We start from the raw sequence: 19,287 nt of genomic DNA, 5'->3' as shown, positions 1-19,287 counted from the left end.
CATGTATCTGTCTCAAGAAAGACATATGGCTTCATTAAATTTAATGACAAGCAATAATAATGAACTGGTAAACACTAAAATTCTACCAGAGCACTAACAATTTCAAAGACACACCCAGATTTTATTGCCACTTATAATTATCTCCATAAATAACAATGCCCACAAATATAATTCCCACCATTAATAATTTATTTCAGAGGAAATCTAAGAATAAACCTTACTGAGTGGCAGAGTATATGATCCATATTGAAAGAGCTACAGGAAGGAACTGCCAAAAATTTATGGGACGAGGCCAAGAGAAGATCAATTCTGAAAAAGAAACTAGTAAAAGTCAACATATAATGAATGACTTGAAAATTTGCTGCTAAGGAGACACAAAAAAATAAGTCCAAAAGGGTTGGCTAGCATGTATCATCAGCATACAAGAACTAGAGAAAAGAAAAATGGTAATGATGAATGTGGAGTTTAGGAAAAAAGAAAATGGAAAGAGGAACATCAATTTTTTATCCAAAAATTTCTAAGGGAGAGACATTCTGTCTAATGGATATTAGTAATTTGATCCCTAAAAGGAGAAGGTGAAACTGACTGGTCATGAGGTCTGACTGCGTGGACTGAATCTCAGCTCCAGTGCCTGCCATCTCTGTAACATGGGCAATACAGGAGGGGCTCTGGAAACCTCAGCTTCAAGTTCCATAAAATGGGGGTAATACTAGCACCCACATTATACGATGGTTTTGAGGATTAAATATGATAAACATGTAAATCAATTAGCCCAGGAATTATTATGTCAGCTATTACCCATAATTATACAGATGTTGGTTAGCACCAAACAAGCATTATTAGGTGAAATCTCCTATAGGGCAAAGAAAATTAACTTTTTTTTTTCAAAGCTACCATAAAATGTCTTTAAACCCATCTAATCCCTATTCCTATGATTCTGCTTAATAATCAACTCTGTAACCATTAACCTGGGTTTCAGATTAATTTTAAAAAGGGAGAGTAGTGCTGAGTGGGCAGGCAACTGGAAAGATACACCTTTCACTATAAGATTTTTTTAAGGTTTATAAATAAATGTTTTAAGACTGATTACTCCTAGTAGGTAACCCAGATTCTGAGAAAGTCTGGATGCACTGACAGGAACAAATTTTAAAACCTTAGAATGAATTTTGTCAATGCTCTCAAGATATTGTCTACCTAGGAGATCCTATCTGGGCTGCAGGATGCCTTCCAGGGACTGCTATTGCAGCAACACAGTCAAACCTGTTCTCTCTCTCTCTCTCTCTCTCTGTGTGTGTGTGTTATGTAAGCCACCATACAGTACATCATTAATTTTTGATGTAGTGTTGCGTGATTCATTGTTTGCATATAACACCCAGTGCTTCATGTAATCCGTGCCCTCCTTAATACCCATCACCAGTCTTACCCATCCTCACACCCACCCTTCCTTCTAAAACTTTCCATTTGTTTCCCAGAGTCCATAGTCTCTCATGGTTCATCTCCCCCTCTAATTTCTCCCCCTTCATTTTCCCCTTCTCTTGTCCTCCATGCTATTCCTTATGTTCCACAAATAAGTGACACCACATGATAATTGACTTTCTCTGCTTGACTTATTTAACTTAGCATAATCTCCTCCAGTCCCATCCATGTTGATGCAAAAGTTGGGTATTCATCCTTTCTGATGATTGAGTAATACTCCATTGTATATATGGACCACATCTTTATCCTTTCGTCTGTTGAAGGACATGTGGCTCTTTTCACATTTTGGCTATCATGGACATTGCTGCTATGAAGTTTGGGGTGCAAATGGCCTTTTCTTTTCACTACATCTGTATCTTTGGGGTAAATACCATCTATATCTTTGGGGTAAATTCCCAGTAGTGCAATTGCCAGATCATAGGGTAACTCCATTTTTAATTTTTTGAGGAACCAATTCATGGAAACCAAAGAGAACAAAGACACATCGACCCAAAGCCTATGGGATATGGCGAAGGCAGGGGAAGGGGGAAATACACAGCCATCCAAGCCTTACTCAGAAAAACAGAAAAATCCTGAATATGTAAACTATCTTTACACCTTAAAGATCTGGAGAATCAATAACAAATTAAGTCTAACCCACACATGAGAAGGGAAAATTAAGATTAGATCAGAGATCAATGAATTAGAAACCAGAACTATAGTAGAGCACATTAATGAAACTAGAAGTGGGTTCTCTGAAAGAATTAATAATATTGTTAAGCCAGACTTACCCAAAAGAGAAGAGAAAGGACCCAAATTAATAAAATGATGAATGAAAGGGGGGAGATCATGACTAACACTAAGAAAATAGAAACAACCATCAGAAATTATTATCAACAGCTATATGCCAATAACTTAAGCAACCTAGAAGAAATGGATGCATTCCTGGAAACCTATAAACTTCCATAACTGAAATAGGAAGAAACTGACAACCTGAATAGATCAGTATCTAGTAACGAGACTGAAGCACTGATCAAAAGCCTCCCAAAAAAGGCAAAGACCCCATCATAAAGGAGAATTTGAGACCAATATCCCTGATGAACACAGATGCCAAAATTCTCAACAAGATCCTAGCTAATAGAATTTAACAGTACATACAAACCTCTTATGTAGGAAACAGCAAAAGGACTACATGGTAAAGCTACAGAGAACACAAAATTCTCTATTTTTGTATCCTTTACCCAGTAATGAGTAAACGCCTATTAAATGCCCATTGAACTAAATTGGTTATGCAATTCACACACACACACACACACACACAGACACACACACAGCCACACCCCCATACCTTAAACTTACATTATATTTTATTTAAGAAATTCTTACTGTGGTTACAAAGAAAGAAGTATCTCTATTAATACAGAATAATACAGAAGTAATTCTGTATTATAGAAATAATCTATAATATAGAAGTAATCAAGTCTTCTCTATTATACTTCTCTGTTAGACCAGTGTTATAGTCTTTAATGGATTAAGTAATAACCTGACAAAAAAAAATTGGGAATCTACCAAAATAAATTACAGGAAACAAGAAAAAGGCTTTGTGACAAAAGGTAAAAATCCAGTCAACCTCAAATGTTTGCAAAATATAAAAAGAACAGAGCTGCCATGGGAATAAAGATAACTTTTGTTTTTTATTCCCATACATGTTATATACCCACTGCAGGAAGAAAAAAACCCACTGCAGATAACATTTGGAAAAAAGTTCAGTGAATTGTCTCAAGGTGGGAAAAATACAGTTTTTCAAAAAACACAGCAAAGTTTTCAAATCCAAAGGCAGCCTCGATCTATCTCTATCCCATGCAAATGGATATACTCTAAATAATTTTTAAAAAGAAAGATGTGGTAAAAGCTAAATAAATTACTGATTCTAAGAGAAATGAATTTTTCTCTTACAATAAATTACCAGTGGGCTTCCCCTATCCCTTTGATGTCATATCTTAAAAAATATCTTTCTGAGTTTTCCTTTACATCTGCTTTCTTTTGTTCATATATCCTTTCATTTACCTGAAGATGACAGCTATGTAAGATGATGGAAAAGAAAAGCTACAAGACTGAGTTGATTCCAGGATGTTAACTTTTATAGTGTGAAGATCAACAACAGATTGTAGGAAACCTGTTCTTTTATCTGTAAGTCAGTTTCTCTTAAATCTGCAAAATCGTTTTTTCATGTAAAATTTTAGATAGAGGACACTTCTTTTCTTCCTAGTGAAGAAAGATTTTCCTCTAATTTTCAAAACTCAATTTGTCTATTTCTACTTCTTTTTAAAAACTGGAACATCATACATTATTCAATTAAATTAAATGTTAAAACTCACAGAATTACAACACTGAAATAAACTTTTTTTATTTTAAATTTTTTATTTTTTATAATTATATATTTTTATCCCCAACACTGAAATAAACTTACTAATTACTAGTATATACGCTAAAATTTATACTGAGAAGAATTTCTCTGCTATTCCAACTAAACCTGCAGTCTGATATACCTGAAATTCTAATTTTCTCAAGAGAGAAAAGGAGAGAAATACAGTGCTAACTAAAGGTGCCTCAGTGTAGCTCCTGACATGTTTGGTTTAAAACTGGTCAAGATTCCTATCAAAGGAGGAGAGAAAGGGATAATATTTATTAAGTGCCAGGCACTATGCCAAAAGGTGAGACCACAACAAGGAACAAGTCTGCACAGTCTTTGTCTTCAAGGAGCTCAAGGCTAACTCTAACTAAAAGAACTACTATGGTCAAAGAGCATAAATATTTTTAAGGATATTTAAGCTTCTCCATACACCTTACCCTTGAGAAAGACTGTGTAGTAATTTATAAATAACAGGATAAACAGCACAATATTTTTAACTAAGCATCCTCCTCATTTTCATAATCTATTTTCCAGTTTTATGGGCAACACCTGGTTTTTGAGGCACCTATTTTCTTGTAGTGAGATAACAGACCTTTTAAATATGCTTAAGGAATATCTGTATCCACTCTTTTTGGAAGTATGTACTTATTATAATTTTATCCATTTCTTTGTGGAGGTCTAATTTTCTTTATTGTTTAGTTTTGCACATTAAGGAGGCTGTTCCTAACATATTTTATATAAATATTTTCCCAGGTTGGTGTTTGTTGTGCTTGTGTGTGTTGTACATATGCATACATACACTTCCATTTTTAAACAGCAAAACAGGTCTTGGGCTGGTTTTTATAGAAGTATCAGTTCAAGAAAGCATGTAGGTTATCCTAAATTGGTCTATTTACTGCAATGAGTGATGTCAGAATAAACACCACAAAGGAATTATAAGAGCACAAGAAAGCCTATTTTTAAATAATTAACTTACTTTGTTGAATTAGTATTTATTGTCATGGCAATGTGAAACATAATCAACATTCTGTTTTAAAATTTCCAACTTCTCAACTGCATAAAATTATTATACATACTGTGACAGAATCAAGTCTCTGTTTCACTTGCTGCATCCTCATTGAAGAACGTTCAGTGTGGACACAGTCATCAATCTGAAAAGAACCTTGGTGAGGCAGTTTAGGAAAGGTGCATAAAGCATCTTGACTTTGGTATATTCCATGTAATGGAAATGTTCCATTGTAGCATTTGAACATTTCAGCCTCTTGCTGGGCAACTGGAAAAAGTAAATTTGTAATTAGTTCAAGTCAATACAACAAAAGCACAATGAAATAAGCCATGAAATTACAGCATTAAATAAATGATCAGAAACTACATAATACATTTTAAAAACTGGGTAATAAGAAAACAACATCACTGACAAAATGGGAAGTTTTTAAAATACTATAAAAACACAAAAAAGGAAAAAATAATGTCACAGATGATTTATGTCAGGCGGTATTATCACTGAGCCTTGAAGGCCATGGCAATCTCGGTCTGGTAAGCAGTAAGCTGGGATGGGAGCCTAATTTATTTATATGTATACAGAAAGTATCTAATATAAAAACTCAAAGGCATACAGAGTAGAACTAAAGGAAAGGCAAGAATAATAAACTAATTATTTACAAACCCATCTCCCTAAAACAACTGTTTTCATATTTCTATACCCCTCTTAATCTTTATGCATATGTACATTTTATACAAGATACCATAATGTGAATAAAATGTCAAGTTTTTTAATTTAAATACAGACATCTTTCATATCTTTACTACTCTGCAATTACCATTTTTAAGTCCTTTACAACATCTCATCAATGAAGCAGTTATTTATGCATTCTTCTATTACTGAATGTTTATAATGTTTTTTGTCTTCTCTCATTACAGACCATGTATGTAGGAGTACTTTCATAGTTTAAATTATTTCTTAAAGTAATTCTTTCTTTGGATTTAATTATCCAGGATGGAATAGATAGTCAACAGGGTGAATGTTTTTGATGATGATGACGATGACAAGGACAACAGCATATATATTGCACTTTATGGTTTTTAGAAGGCTTTCACATATATTATCTCATTTGATCATTTAAAATAAAGGAATTTCAAAATTTGTAAGCACCTGTTTGAATATAAGAAGGAGAAAAAAATATACTGTGATTATTTAATAAGTATTTTAATTATATAGTTTTAAATAGAAGGCCTTTCTATACATAACATGAAAAGTAACTGATATAATCAAGATTTGTAATAGGGAAACAAAAGACCAGACTTCAGGGATTCTGGGTACTACTGAAGTTACTACAGAAATATGAATGTTTTTGGAAATCAGATCCGTACTTTTATCAGATTATTTGTCAAAGGACTGCATGAGTCAGAAAATGTTAAGAATTGTTAACATAAAAGATGGACCGATTTTGCTACATAAACATTTACATTAAACATTAAAATAAAAAAACTATCATAATCAAAATTAAAAAGCAAATGACAAGTAATACAGTTCTTCTAACTCTGGCCAAAGTAAGAGTAAAAAGGACCAGATGTGCCCTCCTGCTTGACACTACCAAAAATGAGAGAGAATGTATAAGAGTTAAAACCATCTTTCTTTACAGATAGGATCATCTATACAGAGCTAAGGTGAAGGCGAGGCAAGTGAAGTACATGAGGAAAAATATTTAAGGAGACTTGCTCAATCTCAGGTCCCGGCCCCACTTTGTGTAAGAAATCTGAATGACATCTAAACAATGAGCCATTAGAACTAATAATCAACTTTAGGCAAGGTTCCAGGATACAAGAGCAGTAAGCAGAAATAACTCTATTTCTATATTCAAGTAATAAAAAGAAATTGGAAATTTAAAAGATATATCATTTACAATGCTATAAAAATATTTCATACTTCAGGAAATAATGATGAAGGTGAGGGTGCCTGAGTGGCTCAGTCAGTTAAGCATCTGCCTTTGGCTCAGGTCATGATCCCAGGGTCCTGGTATCGAGTCTTCACAGGCTCCCTGCTCATTAGGGAGCCTGCTTCTCTCTCTGCCCCTCCGCCTCCACTTGTTTTCTCCTCTCTCTCTCAAAAATAAAAATACTTTTTAAAAAAGGTGTGAAAGACATGCTGAGAGAAACTGAAGAAGAACCTAAAATAAAGAAATATATTATGTTCATGGTTGGACTAATCAGTGTTGTTGAAATATCAATTCTCCTCCAATGACCTGTACATTCAGTGTTATTCCACTCGAAATTCCAGTAGGTCACTTTTGGAAAAATTGTCAAATTCTAAAATCCACACAGAAATACGAAGAACCCAGAAGAGTTAAGACAACTTTGAAAAAAGAACAAAGGGGACTTGTACAACTTGACTTCAAGTCTTACGATTAAGCTACAGTAATCAAGACACTTCATTTTTGGCATAAAGATAAATGAACAGAACAAGAAAACAGAGAAGAGCCTAGCATGTATGGACAGGTGTAAAGGGAATTCCATGTAAAAAAGATAGTCTTTTCAATAAATAGTGCTAGAACAATTAGATATTCATATGTGAGCAAATGAACTTTGATACACACTTTATACCATGTACAAAAATAATTCAAAATGAATCTACATGTAAAACATAAGACACTTTCATAGAACACAACGGAGAATATTGTTGTGAGCTTGGATTAGGCAAAGGTTTGTAGATACAAAACCAAAAACCCATATAAGAAAAATATCGATAATTTTGTACTTCATCAAAATTTCAAACATTTGTTCTTGAAAACTGTCAAGAAAGCAATTAGAAGGCAAGACAAAGACTGGGGGAAATGTTTGCAAATTATGTATCTAACCGAGCACCGCTTGTATAGAGAAAATCTATAACTGTTAATTAAAAGTCAATAGTCAGAAAACGAAGAAGCCAATTAAAAAACGGGCAAAAGATTTAAACAGACACTTCACTGTAGAAGATAAATGGATAGCAAATATGTACATGAAAAGATGGCTCAACATCATTAGTCACAAAAGATAAACAAATTAAAACCACTGTGAAATAGCCCTGCCCACTTATGAGAGGGGCTAAAATGGAAAAAATGGACCACTTCATATTTAGCAAGTCTAGGGGTGCCTGGGTGGCTCAGTGGGTTAAAGCCTCTGCCTTTAGCCCAGGTCATGATCCCAGGGCCTGGGGATCCAGCCCCACATGGGGCTCTCTGCTTAGCAGGGAGCCTGCTTCCTCCTCTCTTTCTGCCTGCTTCTCTGCCTACTTATGATCTCCGTCTGTCAAATAAATAAATAAAATTTTTTGAAAAAATTTTTAGCAAGTCTACGGATATACTGAAACATTCACACACTGCTGGTAGGAAGGTTAAATGGCCTAGCCACTTTTTAAGAAGTCTGGCAGCTTCTTAAGAAGCTAAATGGTCATCTTCAATGGGATACAGCCCTTCTACTCTTAGGAATTTCCTCGGAGAAATGAAAGCACGTGCTTATACCAAGACCTATAGATGCATATACTTAGTGCTTATTTCTAATAGTTAAAAGCTGGGTACAACCCCAACACCCATCAACAGGTAGGCAGAAAAACAAACTGTGATCTATCAAAAAATGAAACAGTACACAGAAATAAAAAGGATGAACTATTAATAAAATCTAAAATATAGATGTCTCAAAGTAATTATGAGTGATAGAAGCCAAAAAAAGAGTACATGGTATAAATGGTCTCACTTATATACAATTCTAGAGAATGGAGATTAATTCATAGTGATTGCCTGGGGGAAAGAGGAGGTAAGGAGAAATTTCAAAGGAGCACAAGTAACTTAGAGATGATGGATATGTTATCTTCATTGAGATAAAGGTTTCACAAGTGTTTAAATATGTCTACACTTACCCAAGTGTACATTTTAAACAGAGTTTATTGCATATCATTGTACCTTAATAAAGCTGCTCACACTAAAAAAAGCAAATGACAAGCTAGTGATAAAAGGAGTTAGTATTCTTTTTTTAAAAAAAAGATTTTATTTATCTGAGAGAGAAAGAACACATGCATGCACATGCACAAATGGGAGGAGGGGCAGAGGGAGAGGGACAAGCATTCCGGGCTGAATGGGGAGTCTGATGTGGCTCCATCCCAGGACCTGGAGATCATGAACTGAGCCAAAATTAGATGCTTAATCAACTGAGCCACCCAGGTACGCTGGGGATTAATATTCTTAACAAGCAGAGTTCCCACAAAATGAATTAAAAATAAATAATCTGACAAAAATGGGCAGAGAACCACTAGAGAAAATTCACAAAAGAATAATTATGTGGCCAATAAAAAAATGTATTCAACCTCACGAATAAGAAGGAATAAAGGGGGAAAAAAGGGAAAATTAGAAAGTGATGGGTTCTTTTTAGTTTTTTTTTTTTTTTGCCTTTTTAACTGATTCATTGAACTTCAAAATACTTTTTCCTAAGAAATAAACTGCCTAAGAGTAGCCAGGTGTGTATTGAAGTACTGCTTAGAATACTGAAAAAATATGGAACAGCAGAATTGTACAATATTCATTTAAATAAATTACGGTATATTCATTTAATAAAGGGAATTCAGGCACTAAAATTATATACAGAAGTATAACTGCCATGATGAAATATTGCTAAAATATTATTAATTGGAGGCAAATAGTTTATAAAGCAATATAATGAATATACAAAAGGATCACTTTTTTTTAGTCACAACCTTGGTTGCACCACCCATGAATCTGAGATAGCACTTATTAAAAATTTTGGGTCCTTGATCACTGTATTCATGTCCGACTTCATTTACACACTCTAACTAAAGCACAGCTCTGTAATAATGGGCACTCCCTCCCTGCAGACCTGATGAAGTAAGTGCCGGGCACCATTACTAAGGGAGAAGACCTGCTTACAATCCACCCTTTCAGAGACAGATGTTCGTTCCTCAATACCAATTACTGTTCTCAGATGGAAGTGTAGCTGCTTTATACTTAGATTTTCATGGGTCTGACTGCTGTTTTTCAGTACATATTTTGGACTTCCTTTCACAGCACTCTCGACAATTTACTCCTAAATATTCAAAGATTGTTTAAAGAACAAGAGAAACTGAAGCTGTGAAAGAAAAGTGCTCTATGAATTGGATATCGGAGAGCTTACCAGTAGTAGATGAGCCAGGGATGAATGAATCAACAGACAAAAATTATGTTATATGATCTTTGCCTTATTTTTCAAAACCGTCCTTTTAACATTTTATTGTTTTTTGTTGTTATGAATGGAAAGTAAAGCTGGATTTAACTATTTAATGGCATTTACTGACTCCATGTTTTTCTTTACTTGCTAGTCACCTACTGCCAACCACAATTTCACATTAAGCTCTGAGTGGGTACGCGGAGAAGCACATAAACGTGGATATAAGGAACAGTTATACAGGAGAATGGGATTTTGATATTTATCATATTCATTTTGCAAAACTGTATTTTCTAAGTATTATGCTATGCTAAACATGCATTTTTTTTAAAAAAGGAGTTTTTTTAAAAAACTGGTAAAAAATAACAAAAAGCATTGTCTAAATATTTATTTTCTGCGATATTATGATGCCTTTCAGAAAGAATTAAAGTGGCCTACATGGATGCAGATACCAAAAATAAATGTCAAACAATTATGAATACTTGTTTCTGTTGATTAAGGGGGATTTTCTATACAAAAGCCAACTAACTGGATTTCAAGGTTTCACACTAACACCCTACTTTAACTTAACTCCTAATGCTGTGAAGGCAGCCATAAAATAAAAATCTGCAGAAATACTGATAAAGACCTAGTTTTTCAGATACTAGAAACAGAAGCTACTTACAAGTTCTTACGTTCTTCTTCTCCCTCACCCTCCACAATATATACATCTATCTATATAACACTATATAGATTATTTCACTGTAAAATAGGTCATAACTGATGCTTTCTGAAATTCCCCTCAAACTCAATGCTTCTAACATTTCAAAGCTTTCTGAAGCATTTTTACATAGGCCATGACTGGAGTATGATGTTGCAATTAAAGAACTGTATTTCTTCACTTAGTCATTTTCTCTTCTTTAGCTAATTTAACTTCGTACAATTAAAGTTCTAACCTAACCTGCTAAAATTCAAAATTTTATTTTATTTATTTATTTTTAAGAGTTTACTTATTTATTTGAGATGAGAGAGAGAGAGAGAGGTAACAAGAAAGAGCAGGAGCTGGGAGGAGAGGGAGAAACAGGCTCCCTGCTATGCAGGGAGCCAGACACAGGGCTCTATCCTAGGACCCTGGGATTACAATTTAAGCCAAAGGCAGGTACTTAACTGACTGAGCCACCCAGGTGCCCCCAAACTCAAAATTTTAACACTCTCACCCCATCCATCCACCACTTTTTGAGAAGTGCACTAGAGAGGCTCTGGGAATACAAAGCCACCGGCCCCCTCTTGGGGTTTGAATCTTTCTGAGGTCAACAAGAAATTACTGCTATGTGCTTACTGGGGTAACAGTTACAGGATAACTATGTATCCACCAGGGGCTGAGAACTTACAGGTGGCAAGTACATTTGCTTAAAGGAATGTTATACCTATCAAATTACTTCCAAATCTACCTACAATTGGCTAAAATTAGGGATTCTAAATTTCATACAATTAGAAAAATTCATAAAATGTTTTCATAACTAATAATCAAATTTTGATTTATAATAAGGTCAGTGCTTTTGTGTCTGTTCTGGCCTTAAAATTATAAGAAATAATGTGGTTTTCTCAGGAGATTTTTATCTTGATAGGAGGAAGAATAGAGGAAATAAGATATTTTAATCTAGGGCCCTTTGCATTGAAGTGAATAAAAGGTTTGTTATTATTAAAACCTATGTTTACTTAAGTTATTGACTTTAGAGCAAAGTACAACTAAAAAACCCAAATATTCTTTCTCTTACACGATATAAACAGTAAGATTTTTGGTTCAACACTTAATCCTTTTGTTCAAGATCTATTATTGGACACAGTTCTGTTAATGGGTACAGTCACTTTACTGGATACCTAATTCCTTTACTAACAAATGATTCTATTTCTCATCATAGCATTACTGTAAGCTGGTAGGTCTATTGAATGAGGTTCCTAGCATTCAGCAGTTATGCAGCTTCCTCCTGCTTTCCTCTAGCATTTGCTATGTGTAGAGAATTTCTGTGGTCTGAATGTTTGTGTCCCCCTGAAATTCCCATGCTGAAGTCCTAACGCCCAGAGTGGTGGTGCTGGGAGATGGGGGAGCCTTTGGGAGGCATGAGAGCACAGCCCTTATGAATAAGAAGAGCACTAATCCCCTTATAAAAGAGGCCTCAGAGAGTTCCCTTGTTCCTTCTACCATGTAAGGTTACAGCTAATAGGTGCCATCTGTGAACCAGAAAGTGAGCTCTCACTGGACACCGAACCTGCCAAGCCTTGATCTTGGGACTTCCCAGCATTCAGAACTGTTAAGAAATAAATTTGTAAAATCTTTAAAAAAAAAAAAAAAGAAATAAATTTGTGTTGCTTACAAGCCATGAAGTCTCTGGTATTCTTTTTTTTTTTTTTTTTTAAAGATTTTTTATTTATTTATTTGACAGACAGAGATCACAAGTAGGCAGAGGCAGGCAGAGAGAGAGAGAAAGGGAAGCAGGCTCCCTGTGGAGCAGAGAGCCCGATGCGGGGCTCGATCCCAGGACCCCGAGATCATGACCTGAGCCGAAGGCAGCGGCTTAACCCACTGAGCCACCCAGGCGCCCCAAGTCTCTGGTATTCTGTTACAGCTGTCAGAATGGACTAAGACAAGAACGCCGAAGTGCTTAAAACTTTTTATTTTTTAAACTGTATTTTACAGGGCCTGACTTGTTCCTACTTCAGCTAATCTTAAGAAACTGTGTTGATTGATCAGAGAATTTCTACTGAGTAACACTTCAACTCTAGTAGCCCGGGTATATTCAGGGCCTGTTAGTTATTTTGTACTTCCTTGGCATATTTAACATGTCAAGGAGAACCAGTGTTACTATTGAAACTGTCCAAAGTCTTTTAACAAGAAAGTGTTAACAGATTCATGTCTCAAAGCCAACCAAAAAGCAAGAGCATCTACCATCATTCAGCAAATCTGTTAGGTGAACACCAAAATATAATAAACTATCTCTAAATCCCTGAAGTACATGCTATTGTCTTTCTGTTGATTTCCTACTCCATTAACAATCACTCCTCACCCATAATGCTATTCGGCTGTACTGTGTGATGTGTGCATAGCTACAGAAACCAGCTAGGATTCCTCGACTGCAGCCTGGCTCAGGAGCTCTTAGTGTGTCCCCGCTCCACACCATGCTTTAGTTTCATTTCTGCCTTTGATGAAACACTGAGATAAAATAGGACAGGTATTTTGATTTTACAGATTAAAAACGCTGTTTTACAGATGCAAAAACGCTGTTACTTGACCAGAGTCAAAGAGAAAGTGATGGCACTTTGTCTACCAGTGAGTTAACTTCTACTCCAGAGTTATCTCCTACTCCAGCCTTTCCCGACACACTATTTTGCACTGTACTGCTCTTTCTTCTTGGTGTACTTTAAAAAGCACGAATGTAAGCATTAACAACAACAACAACAAAAAACCCTGGATGAGGAATTCAGGGCTTTGGTTTATGTTCAATGCCAGTTTTTGATTTGTACTGATTCCTTGAACGACACAGCTTTTGAAATCAAAATATCCATTATGTGGAGAATATTAAAATACAGACTTCAGGATACAACCAAGAAATAGGTAGCTTAAGCACGTCTTCAAATATGGCAGTTCTATCTCTTAATTCTTCTACTAGGCTAAAAATAGATACTTAAACTATGACCTATAATCAATTATGTATGTTACTGTATAATCTTATGCAAGTATGAGAATTGGTAGCAACTGAGTGTGTCTTTGAATCATTCATCATTAGTACTTTAAGAACACTATGAAATTATATAGACAACTATGCATACTAAATTAATTTCAATCAGACATTATCTTGTTCCAAAAATATTAATAAAGTTGGCTCTATTAAAACTGAATGCTACATAATAAAGATAATTCATATTTTGGATTATACTGAAAATATAATTACTTAAGGCATTATAATTAACCTCCACATTTGTAGAAGACTGAACTATTAATAATATTAAAATAACCAAAGTTTCCTTTTAGTCTTAAGGGCTCCTCCTGAATATTAAAATTGAAAACAGGGGCGCCTGGGTGGCTCAGTGGGTTAAGCCGCTGCCTTCGGCTCAGGTCATGATCTCAGGGTCCTGGGATCGAGTCCCGCATCGGGCTCTCTGCTCAGCAGGGAGCCTGCTTCCCTCTCTCTCTCTCTGCCTGCCTCTCTGCCTACTTGTGATCTCTTTCTGTCAAATAAATAAATAAAATAAAAAAAAATTGAAAACAAACAATACACTTCATCATAGGAGTATCTGGCTACCCTTTTAATTAAATTACTTCATGATGGGGCGCCTGGGTGGCTAAGTGGGTTAAAGCTTCTGCCTTTGGCTCGGGTCATGATCCCAGGGTCCTGGGATCGAGCCCTGCATTGGGCTCTCTGCTTGGCGGGGAGCCTGCTTCCTCCTCTCTCTCTGCCTGCCTATCTGCCTGCTTGTGATCTCTCTCTGTCAAATAAATAAATAAAATCTTAAAAAAAATAAATTACTTCATGAAATAGGAAATGCAAAGACTAAGTAGTTTAGTGTTTTAAGAGTATGGGCTCTGGACTCAGACAGCTGAGTAAACTTTAACAAATGTGTGACCTAATGTAAATTACTTCATTCTCCCTGTACCTCAGTTTCATCATCTGAAAATGAGGATAATAATAGTATCTACCTTATGGGATTTTGAAAAGACTGTATGGAAGGATGTACATAAAATGCTCATAAGAGTAGAGGACACACAGCAAATGTTTGATAAATGTTAACCGCTACTACTACCACTATTAGCTTCCAATTTACTCACTGATCATGACTTTCATTCTATATTTTTAGAAAATATAAGGGGAAAATGCTATTCTATAGGATTGTAATTCTCACTTCAAACACTTACTGCACATCAGGAATATACCAGGTACTAGGTTAGACATTAGGAATTGTAAACACCATGGACTTTTGGTCAATGAGCAAGTTATGTAACAAAATTTTTTTTTTAAAGATTTTATTTATTTATTTGACAGAGAGAGAGAGAGAGATCACAAGTAGGCAGAAGGCAGGCAGAGAGAGGGGGAAGCAAGCTCACTGCTGAGCAGAGAGCCAGATGTGGGGCTCGATCCCAGGACCCTGAGATCATGACCTGAGCCCAAGGCAGAGGCTTAACCCACTGAGCCACCCAGGCACCCCTGTAACAAAATTTTTATAGGAACATAAAGGTATTCATTACCTTCATTATCTTCATTACCTTGAATACAGTATGTCACAGTGTGAAAAATAAAGCTATCAACAACAACAGTGTAGGTGGTCATTAATGAGTATGAATTTTTCAAATAAAATGACATCCAGGGTCAGTGGTGGAGATTGCTGTTCAGTGTAACTAAAATTCTTCCAGAGGTTTACTCAACTACTTGGGAAGCATAAAAGACTGGAAAAGAGCAGGGTAATCTGGGTCTGATTTCTGGATTTTACAGTCCTGCTCAACTTGGCACACAGTAGATGCTCAATAAAGATTTGTCTTGCCCAAGATACTATGACCAAGTAAGGGAGAGTAAACATTGATTCAGAGAAGAGACTGCCACCTAGTGGAAAATTAGGCTCATGACCTAATGAGATTATCAATGCTGAGAACTTCCCAAATTAGCACTCGATCCTACTACATGTATATTCATTGTGTGTCAGTATTCAGGCTAGGTACTGATAACAGAAAGATGAATAAGCCTTCATCTCTGTTGCCTTCAAAGTAAAAATAATACAAAGAAATCACAGAAAGGCATAAAGCAAATGGTTTTGCAGGGAAAAAATTTTTTGCTTATTAGAAAATTAAAAGCTAATATTTCAGGAAATTTGCTAAAAAGGCAGGTTAGTGTAGCAAATAAGAGCACAGTCTCCAAATCCAGACTGTATGGATTCAAGTCCTGGCTCATGTAAAATGAGGATAATTATAGGACCTATGTCTTAAGATTATTGTGAAAAATGAAGTAAATAGATATAAAGTGCTTAAAACAGTACCAGGAACAAAGTAAGTGCTTTGAAAGTATTAGTTATGATTATCACTACATGTAGAACAGGATCCTAGAGATGGAGGTAGACAAATATTAATAACAGAACATTAACTGCTAAAGTCTAGCTTCATAAATTTAATTCAGCAGAAGTCGTTTCTTCTGACTAGCACTCTGTTATTATGGGAATCCTAAAAGTACATTGTTTGTGGTACTCTGTGACTAAATTTTGTATTACTAGATGATTAACCCTTTCAGCATCAGGCAAATAAAACTGCCTTCTGAAAGTAAAAATTGTATTTCTTACCAAAAAAAGCAAAAAGTCAGTAGAATGAAAGACCCAAAAGACCACAACCTGAACACATGCTTAACAGGGAAAGACGCTTGCTGACTCTTCACAGATTTTGCTAGAACTGAAAGATAGATGATACATTTAGCTACCACTGTGGTCTCATTCGCAGCTTATTTAACTTACAAAAAAAAAAAAAAAAGAGTTTGCTCCATTTTCCTTGAAAAATACTTATATGTATGAGCAGCTCTGATAAATACTATTTAAAAATCATGTAACTGTTCTACATCTTTCAAATTTTATGCCACTAAAAACATTTCTGTAAAGATACATGTAAACTTTATTTTCAGCCAAGAAAGTGTGGGGAAAATATTCCTGCATTAAAAATAAGTAAAATATAAGGCAAAGCTGTAACAGGTTAATGATAAATATTGTAGGCTTTAATGAAAAATCTAAATACTATTGACTTGAAGATTATGGCTTGCTTTTAATGACTAAAACACTTTAAAGTCTAAAACAACTTTTTCTTTTTCTTATGACTACATACTATTCACAAGAACTGTGCTAAATCTTGGATTGCTTGGGATTATGTAACTTCTTCCTAAGCTTCCTCATTTTAAAAATAGGCAGCAAAGAGTTAGGAAAATGTGTTGAAACATTTTGAGTTTTGTTTGTAAAGGTGTTAGTACACTGAAAATTGTGTTAGAAAATCATGGCACAAAATAATTTTAATTTCATGTGTATTATTTGAACATTTTAATTTCTGAAACACTTGGAATTCTTTCCTTTTCTACAGTAATACAGTATAGATATAATGTCCTTAACTTCATGCATTTATTTTCTAATACAACTGACCCAGAAAGGTAAACATTCTAATCATAATTTTTTTAAAAAGGGCTGCCAAGAGAATGAATAAAAGAGAGGGAAAACACTTTTTCCAATTCCCTTTCATACAGAGGAACTTATCAGCATATTAAAACCTCAGTTCCCATAAAGTCAAGTATATATGGGTTAAATGAGCATGATAACAACACATTTTACCTTCTTCCTTTATTGCAGTCCTTATCAATTTACAAAGTACTTTCACAGTCCCTGCCTCACATTATCCTCACAAATGGCTCTCCGGGGTAGCACAGGTGTGGACAGTAGCGGTGCCACTTAGTAGATGAGGAAATGGAGCTTCAGGAAGGCAAGAGGCTTGCACAAGCTACACAGAAACAGAACTGAACCTAAAACCTCTGCTTCCGAACTCCTAAAAATGCTTTGCTCTTTCTGCTTATGTTTCTAGAAAGGACTTCTTGGTCTAAATGCCTACGGTCTAAAAACCAAACTGGCAAACCCAACTAAGCTAACCTGATGATGGATCAAAGACAGAAAATAATAGTGAAAAAAGAAAGATAAAGAGTGGAACTTCCACTTGCCTTTGTGAAAATTTCAAAAGCCTACAAAACACATTAGGAATTGAATGGCAACTGTTGTGAAAGTTCTAAAGGTTCTGAGGAAATAACCATGCGGCCTGCTTCTGTATACCAGGCCCAGTGATGAGGATGGGGTGCTTAGGTGTGACTCTCCTTCAAGTGAAGAGTGAGAATACACACAAAGGATAGCCTGTTTTAGCCTGTTTTCAGCCTGTCTGAACTAGACACCAGGCCTGAATACGCATTAGAGAAATTAGCTATTTCTTCTAGGAAAACTTTTCAAAATAAATCTTAATTTTACATATTTTTTTCCTAATATAATTTGCCTGGAAGAGCATAATAAAATCTATACAATGATCAACAACATCAGGTTTAGAACTTAACTGTCTTAATAATTTAGCATTGACCAGAACAATTAACCAATAACCAATTAGCTGCTAACCAATATCTGTATTAATGCAATAAGTGGAATGACTCACATTTCTTTTAAATTTAAGACTCTCTGCCAAATAACCCCATGTTAATGTTACATTATATATTGGTATGTAATTGTATATTTATGCATTTAAGATATTGTATGTAAGCCTGCCTAGCTTAGCAGAAAAACTGAATGATGATATATGACATCCTAAATAAGAGACTAATGATGACTGTTTACTTTTGAACAAGATTTAATATGTAAAGAAAATCAAACTGCAATTTTGGGAGTGACAGTACTATGAGTAAATACAGTGCAGAACAATGAAATCCTAAATTCAGGACAGAAGTTAAGGAAATGTATAAAAATAGCATAAATCCAAATAATTCTAAAAATACCATTTTATTCCTGAAAAATGTGCCCAGGTCATATCCTTATTTTTTTCTCAGAAAGACAGAATAGTGTAATTTTAGAGTAGAAAAAGACATTAAATTTCTAATTCCAGATCTTATTTTCACTGATATTTGATGTTTTACCTTCTTTTTTAAGCTAAGAAATTCCTTTTTTTTTTTTTAAAGATTTTATTTATTTATTTGACAGAGAGAGATCACAATGAGGCAGAGGGGCAGGCAGAGAGAGAGGGGGAAGCAGGGTCCCTGCTAAGCAGAGAACCCGATGTGGGGCTTGATCCCAGGACCCTGAGATCATGACCTCAGCCAAAGGCAGAGGCTTTAAACCACTGAGCCACCCAGGTGCCCCTAAGCTAAGAAATTCTTAAAACTATAGATTACAACCTTGTGCTTTAGGGAAAAACAAAAACAAGGAGTAGGAAACTAAACATTCAGCTGAGCACATTAAAGGTCCCAAATGTTGTTTACCTTTTAAATTTAGTTAACACATTCTCAAATAATTTTTAGGTAAATTGTATTTGTTTAAAGTTAGAAAGAAAGTGATGATTACCTTTCTGTGATTCCAACAAAAAGACACAACCATTTATGTATACCTTTGCTGATATTTCAAATCCATAATAATAGTGCTTATGGAAAAATAAAATGTTGTAACACATAATAATATAATCTATTTAATATGTGTCTTAAAATATATTCAAGGGAGCT

General features: G+C 35.0%; 1 protein-coding gene across 9 annotated transcripts in view; it reads right to left on the bottom strand.

Annotated features, from left to right (window-relative positions):
• Window positions 1-19,287, bottom strand: part of AHI1 (Abelson helper integration site 1) — a 212,151-nt gene that overhangs the window by 130,752 nt on the left and 62,112 nt on the right. For all 9 annotated transcript variants that reach the window (XR_014311910.1, XR_014311911.1, XR_014311912.1 and 6 more), the window contains exon 19: window positions 4,945-5,141. Coding sequence is in view for 6 of the 9 variants with exons in the window: in XM_082731093.1 (XP_082587219.1) it covers window positions 4,945-5,141 (197 nt within the window). In the remaining 3 variants the exon portion in view is untranslated. The remainder of the gene's footprint in view (window positions 1-4,944; window positions 5,142-19,287) is intronic.

This window comes from Mustela nivalis (assembly GCF_964662115.1).
Source record: "Mustela nivalis genome assembly, chromosome: 5".
Taxonomy (NCBI): domain Eukaryota; kingdom Metazoa; phylum Chordata; class Mammalia; order Carnivora; family Mustelidae; genus Mustela; species Mustela nivalis.
The sequence above is the reverse complement of the archived record's forward strand: the minus strand, read 5'-3'. Positions and strand labels throughout refer to the sequence as shown.